The sequence below is a fragment of the Carya illinoinensis genome, chromosome 7 (genome assembly GCF_018687715.1).
Source record: "Carya illinoinensis cultivar Pawnee chromosome 7, C.illinoinensisPawnee_v1, whole genome shotgun sequence".
In the NCBI taxonomy this organism is placed as follows: domain Eukaryota; kingdom Viridiplantae; phylum Streptophyta; class Magnoliopsida; order Fagales; family Juglandaceae; genus Carya; species Carya illinoinensis.
This window is the reverse complement of record NC_056758.1, coordinates 16,916,248-16,923,176: the sequence shown is the minus strand read 5'-3', so window position 1 is coordinate 16,923,176 and position 6,929 is coordinate 16,916,248. Positions and strand designations below refer to the sequence as shown.

The 6,929-nt window shown below is 40.8% G+C and overlaps 1 protein-coding gene across 1 annotated transcript; it reads left to right on the top strand.

Annotated features, from left to right (window-relative positions):
* Nucleotides 1–697: 697 nt before the first annotated feature.
* Nucleotides 698–1,956, top strand: LOC122317497 (photosystem I reaction center subunit XI, chloroplastic). Its single transcript, XM_043134619.1, has 2 exons — nt 698–945; nt 1,289–1,956. The coding sequence occupies exons 1-2, from the start codon at nt 781–783 to the stop codon at nt 1,778–1,780; spliced, it is 657 nt and encodes a 218-aa protein (XP_042990553.1). The 5' UTR covers nt 698–780; the 3' UTR covers nt 1,781–1,956.
* Nucleotides 1,957–6,929: the final 4,973 nt, after the last annotated feature.

Genomic DNA, 6,929 nt, shown 5'->3' with positions numbered 1-6,929 from the left:
ATTTTGATTTTTGATTGTTCAGATTGAAAACCAGGAGTACTGAAAATTAACTTTCTTTGTATCTATTTTTTTCTTTGCTTATCATTTCTCTTCTTTATTTAAAAAAATTAATCACACGATTATTTAAACTTACATTAAACTATAAAGCATAACTTTAAATTTCTTACCATAATTACTGTTAAGACCACGACTAGTCACCAATACTCCAAAGGTGGCCAAAGTTGTTTGACTTCGGTCGATGGCTGAGCATTTCTTTGTGTTTTTATTTTTTATTTTTAAATAAATTTGTATTTTGACTGTATAAAATAAGTCCATTTTACCTGGCATGAAAAAATTAATGGGATGAGTTTTGATTAATTCTTAAATCAAACATTACCAATAAACCAGACCAAAGTTGTGGAAAATCATCTCCACTAACTCCACCCAAAAAGGTTAAGGTAAAAAAATATATATGAAAATTCATCTCAACAAACGAAGGAAATATTTTAAAAAAAAAAAAAAAGTAAAAAGAAAGAAAAATCACGCGATTCTAGTCCAGGGATCCTAGCAACCAGAGATCCTAGTCCAATCAAATCACGCGAAAAAAAGTGTAGAGGATAAAGGGATAAGGTTTTGAGCCCCCTCTCATCCAATGAAATGATACGATCTTCAGCAACCACAGCCTCTTATAACTCTTGGGATGGTCCCTCCAAAATATTTCTATTTCTTTTAGCACTCTGTTTCCCATTTCTTATTCTTACACTTCTTTTCAGTACTTGAGAGTTCTAATTAAGCAAAGACATGGCCACAGCTTCCCCAATGGCCAGCCAGCTCAAGTCCAATTTCACCTCACCAATTCATAGAGCTTTGGTCTCACCGAAAGGCCTCTCTGCATCTCCCCTCAAAGTCTTGCCTTCCAGGCCGAGACTCCATTCCTTCACCATCAAAGCTGTCCAGTCTGAAAAGGTATGTTTATATCTATGTATGCATGCATGTATGAAGGACCTTAAATTTGGAGTATTTTTTCAGTAGGAAGAAATAAAGCCGCATGCAGCTGTGTGGACTGCTTTTCTTTTACAAATATGAGACCATTCCAAACACCATCTTTGCAGCTGTGTGGCTCACTTTTGGTGATAATATGATACATCTATATGTAATAAGATCTTAAAAAACAAGGCATACAGCACAATTTCTTTACCCTGCCAAACCTAACTGTAATTAACACAGGTTATATACCTTTATGTTGACGAAGTTTTAGAATGTAGAGTGATAAGATGTGACTATTTTCTTTCATGGATTTACTTTGCAGCCAACTTTCCAAGTTATTCAGCCCATCAACGGTGACCCATTCATTGGAAGCCTAGAGACTCCAGTGACATCGAGCCCGTTGATTGCTTGGTATCTCTCAAACCTTCCGGCATATCGGACGGCAGTTAGCCCACTTCTGAGGGGCATTGAGGTAGGGCTAGCCCATGGATTCCTCCTTGTTGGACCATTCGTCAAGACTGGACCTCTGAGGAACACCCCTTATGCTGGAGCAGCCGGGTCTCTGGGTGCTGCTGGCCTTGTTGTTATTCTTAGCATATGCTTGACAATGTATGGCATTGCCTCCTTCAATGAGGGAGAACCATCCACTGCCCCCGGACTCACACTAACCGGACGGAAGAAGCAGCCCGACCAGCTGCAAACTGCCGACGGATGGGCCAAGTTCAGCGGTGGGTTCTTCTTCGGTGGGATTTCCGGTGTCACTTGGGCCTACTTCCTTCTATATGTCTTGGACCTTCCTTACTACTTCAAGTGATTTTTCCTATGGTCCCTCAACATGCATCATGGTCTTAATTGGGAAGCAAATGTAAAATTGTATACTAAGTGACCAACATTGTTGTATTTTAAATTTGGACTTCCCTCATTGTGAACTTGTATATTTGAATTTTCATCGCATTCTCAATTAATTTTGCATGAAATTTCAACTTCGCATTCACAACTCAATTAGGAGTCAATGGTAGAAAAGACTGGCTTGCTACCTTTAAAAGTGGAAACATATCTCATCATGATATTGCATTATATATGCTTTTACAATTAGGAAATAGAACATAGATAAGATAACATCTTCAAGGTAAATGCTTCAACATTTTTCCATTCCTAATTCAATCCCTCTATCATTCTTTGTCGTCGTCGTCGTCGTCGTCGTCGTCATCTTATCCTCGCCATCATATGTAGGCTTCTTTTTTTTTTTTTGATACGTTGAGGCAGGGGGTCGAACCCATGATCTACATTTTGGAGATGTAGAAACAAATGAGGGTAAGAAAACTGAAGATCAAGGCAGTCATATTAATTTAATTAACAAATTTAGACAGTTATATTCATCTCTCTCTATATATAATTATATTTATATATATATATAGATATAGTCACAAGACTCACAACTTCCACCTAAGCACCTCCAAGGGCCTGCATCATGAATGTTGAAAGCATGTAAGAATTAGAGTTTAGTTGCCACACCACCCCGTGACATTCTAGAGAAAAAGACTACCCCTTCTCTCTATAACCCAAACCATAATCGAAATGCTGAGGAAAGGGAGCTCTCTTCCAACACTTTCCTCTCCTCCCTACTCTCTTTCCCCTTCACCTTCTTCACCCTTATCTTCTCCAATTTCATTTGAGTGACTTATTAAATAGAAATTACATAATAAATTGTACAATTATTAATATATACTAATACTATATATTACATTAAAGAATATAATAATACATTGATCTAAATATATATAGTTATAGACTTAGTACCAATACTATAACTAATAACTATACTAGTAGTATTACTAATATACTATATATTAGTGATAAATTGGTAATACTATATTAAATAATACTCTATGTAGTTATAGTGATTTAATACTAACATATTAAGTTAATGATACTAATACTATTAAATTTATACATATAATATAATTTATACAATAACTCTCGTAATACGTTAATATATTAATATATTTTGGTACTATATACTATAGTTATTCATTAAAGAATATAATACTTATATAATATTGTGATATATTAATAATTAATTATATACAATTATTTTTATAAATAATATATATATTAATTTTCATTCAGTCTTGCCCGGTCCGGTTCAGGGTGAAAAACCCCTAGATTGGAGACCAGACCGAATGAATTTGGTCCTATATAATTTGGGCCGGACCAGGCCAAAATGGCTAGTCCAATCAGTTTCTTCATTTCGAACCGGCCAAATCTCACCCCTACCTCCAATTAAGCCTCCAACTTAATCACCTTCAAATTAGAAGCTGTCAATTTCCTCTTGGGGCTTTCAAAAACTACATGCAATTGTAGGAAACACTGGTCATGCTACTTAAGATCTCAACTAATTTCTTCAAGTTGGGTCTTAATACAAACTTTTTCACCACTTGCAATGCTAAGATGAATGGACAGTTCCAGCCAAGCCTTCTCAGATTGAGCTAAATAGGCGGCATAATATGAACCACGCTTTTGAGCCTCCTCCAATTCCTTATCCAAAAGGTACAGACGGTCACAAATCGTGTTGTGTTCCTCCTCGTAGACCTTCACCTCAAGATAGCATCGTTTCACCTCCTCCTGAGACCTCCCCAAGTCATGCTAGAATTCACCAACCTTCTATCCAAGAAAAGAGACATGATCTTCCAAAGATTGAGAGTACTAATCTAGCTAAGACATGTTGCTCACCATCTTATCCCATTCCACCCAAGCCATCAAGACAGCACAATGTGCCTTCTCCATATACAAGTGCGTCAATTAGTTGTCCCCCTCCAAATCAATCAGGCGATCAACTATCCAAGCGGCCAAATGATCGACTCCTTGGGGTACAAAATTAGTCACAATTGACAAATGCAAAAGACAAAACGCCAATGATAGAATTTATCAGAGATAAAAAGTCTCAAGCTTATACACCATGGCGCGAGTGGCCTCTTCCCTACGGCCGCTAGCTCGTGGGGTGGGGCCAACAAAATCAGAACTTGAGGGTCCAAGCAACCTTAACAGCGCAAACAATCCTGCCTCAGTGGAGGCTCGAGAGATGTTGAGGGGAGGAAGCAGGGGTCGTAGCAGCACCCATCCCCAGCTGTTCAATCGAGTCCTAAGGGCCATCTCTAGTCGATGAATCACTCGGAGACACAGGCAACGTAGTAAGGTGAAGTAATAAAAGGCGAGGAAGGGATGGACACTCGACCTCCACTAAAATCAACTCTGGAGGGTTCATCATAAAAGGACTCGGGAAGAATAAAAGGAGTTTTCTAGTTACACCACTAGAAACCATGGAGGGAGTAGATGGAGAGTAAGAACCACCCTCCAAATCAAAAGGGCCACCACAACCGCAGTGGCCGAAGGCGCGTATCCCACATCATCAAGAGGGCTGGCAGAACTTGTTGGGATTGTAGGGTCAGTTTCCAAAAATGTAGAATGAAGGGTCACTTCAATATCATCTTCGTCAAAACTAGAAGTGTCAACCTAACATCCCATCGTGGGAAAAGCTAGTCGGATAGCTAGCCCCCTAACCTAGTGCCATAGGGGATTCAAGATCCAACACCAATGTCAAGTCAATCTTGGCTTGGTCCATGATCCCATCGTTGGGATTGTAGGGGCAGTTTCCAAAAATGTAGAATGAAGGGTCATTTCAATATCGTCTTCGTCAAAACGAGAAGTGTCACCTTAACATCCCATCGCGGGAGAAGCTAGTTGGATAGACCCCTGACTCAGTGCCATAGGGGATTTAAGATCTAACACCAATGTCAAGTCAATCTCGGCTTGGTCCATGATTTCCTCCAGTAAATCTGAAAAGGGAGAGGTTGAGCAAACGGAACTACTTTTCCATGGAAGCGAAGAAGCCTCAATAGGTCTTTCCCTAGTAGAACTCGACTCGTCAGATGGTTTAGTCTCCCCACAAACAAAGCTACATTCTGAGTGAGGCTTCTTACCTCTCTAGCCTGAACAAATCAAAGACCTTCTCTTTTGCCTTCAAGACAGTGAAGGAGCACCCAAGAATTGGAAACCAAAAAACATGAGGCCAATTAGGTGGTGACGCCCCCAAATCCCACGCATGGACACGAGGAAATCGAGACGTCCGGATGATGACAACACGGGTCACCACCCTATCGCCAAGTGTCAAGTGTGTGTATAAGCAATAAATGTGCAAAAAGAAACACGCAGCGGATAGCAAAAGTCTCATAACTAAGTACCAGAATTTTTTCTTGGTTTAATACAAAGCTGTTCAAAACATACATAATAAAATATTAAAAGCCACAAATATAGTTTCAAATCCAACAACAAGGCATAAACTCCAACTCAAAACTCCGACGGAGCTGCATCCTAGGGCTCAGCCTCCTCCTCCTCCTCGATCTCTGCATCAAAATCTACGGTACCAAAAATGGTGCCGTAGGTAAGTAAGATTCAAATGCCACAAGATAAAAACATATTAAACTTAACAATATGCATGAAAGAATGCAAATGCACATGTCCCATAAAAACCACATTTTTCCACGCAAGCCAAAAACCTATTTGGCCCAAAAACATAACCTTTAAAACCAGTTCTCGCCATTATCCTAGATAATGGCCCAAAACAAACCATCATTTTTCCAAAAAATGGATCACAAAGCCTCAAACCAAACCTCGCCATTTTCCCAGAAAATGGCCCATAACCAAAACCATAAAACCGATCCAATTATTGCACGCACCATGATCTCCCCTAGGGATCATCCGCACACTCTGGCTCCTGTGCCACACCGCAAATAACGTCTACACGTGTGACACCTAAACGAGCGATGCCCAGTACTCGCACCCAGAGAGTCCCTGGACCAGGCCATCCTCTAGTCCCCGCCACTCTAGGGACCGCGGAGTCGACATGACAGCGTTACCGTACCGTACGATCCGATCGTCACCCAGCGACAACCCAGGGGATGTCACTCTGTATTATCCACTCTCGAGTGATCAGAGAAGCTCTACCGAGATAATACATCATCCTGGCTTGGGGTCGTGATACACACGCATCTGAAAATCCATTTACACGAATAAAACAGGATTTTCTCAATTTAAATAAAATGCACATGTATGCTTCATGTAATCCTCCAGGCACAAATAACCAACCAATCACAAATCAACAAAACCAATCAACTCCGTCCTCAATCCATCCGACCCCCGAACTCTTCGGACTCAGTTCGAAATCAACCAACCAACCAGATAATTTATTGTAAGAGCAAAATATATTTAAATCTAAAGTAGAGTTTGGAAAATACTTACAGCACTATAAGGTATTTTTTGAAAGCTTGCGACGTTACAAACGGTGGAGGAAAAGCAACATAACAGTGTATTTTACACTGTGGCCGTGGGTAGTAAATTACTTACTTTCGAACGGGGGCAAACTAAGATATGAAATTGATAAGGAATGACCTTGAGATGTTTATGAAATTAAAGAAAGTGAGTTTTGGTCGTGGGTGGCGGTGGAATCGGCGATGGAAGTGCAAAAAGGGGCTGAACGGAGTTGAGCTCGTGGGAGCTGCTCTAGCAACGGATCGAGGCCGAAAAAGGGTGGGTTAGGTCGGCAAGAGGTAGGGGAAGAAGTGGTGAAGAGGTGGTGGCCGGAGGTGGAGCAACGGCGCCAGAAACGGCTCAAAACCATGCGGAAAGAAGGGGCTCTAGGGGGCTAACGGCGGCTCGGATGGAGGAGATTTTTGGTGGGGGTGTTCACCGGCCGAAGGGGAGCTGAATGGTGGTGGCTGTGTCAGCCACGTCGGCCGGCGGCGGCAGGTCTGGGTGAAGAACAGACCGGCGACGAGAGAGAGGATAGAGAGAAATCGTGCAACAAGAGGGGAAAACCGGGAAAGAAAAGAAGAAGAAAAAAGAAAGAAAAGGAAAGAAAAAGAGAAAGAAAAAGAAAAGAGAAAAAGAAAAAAGGGAAAAAGAAA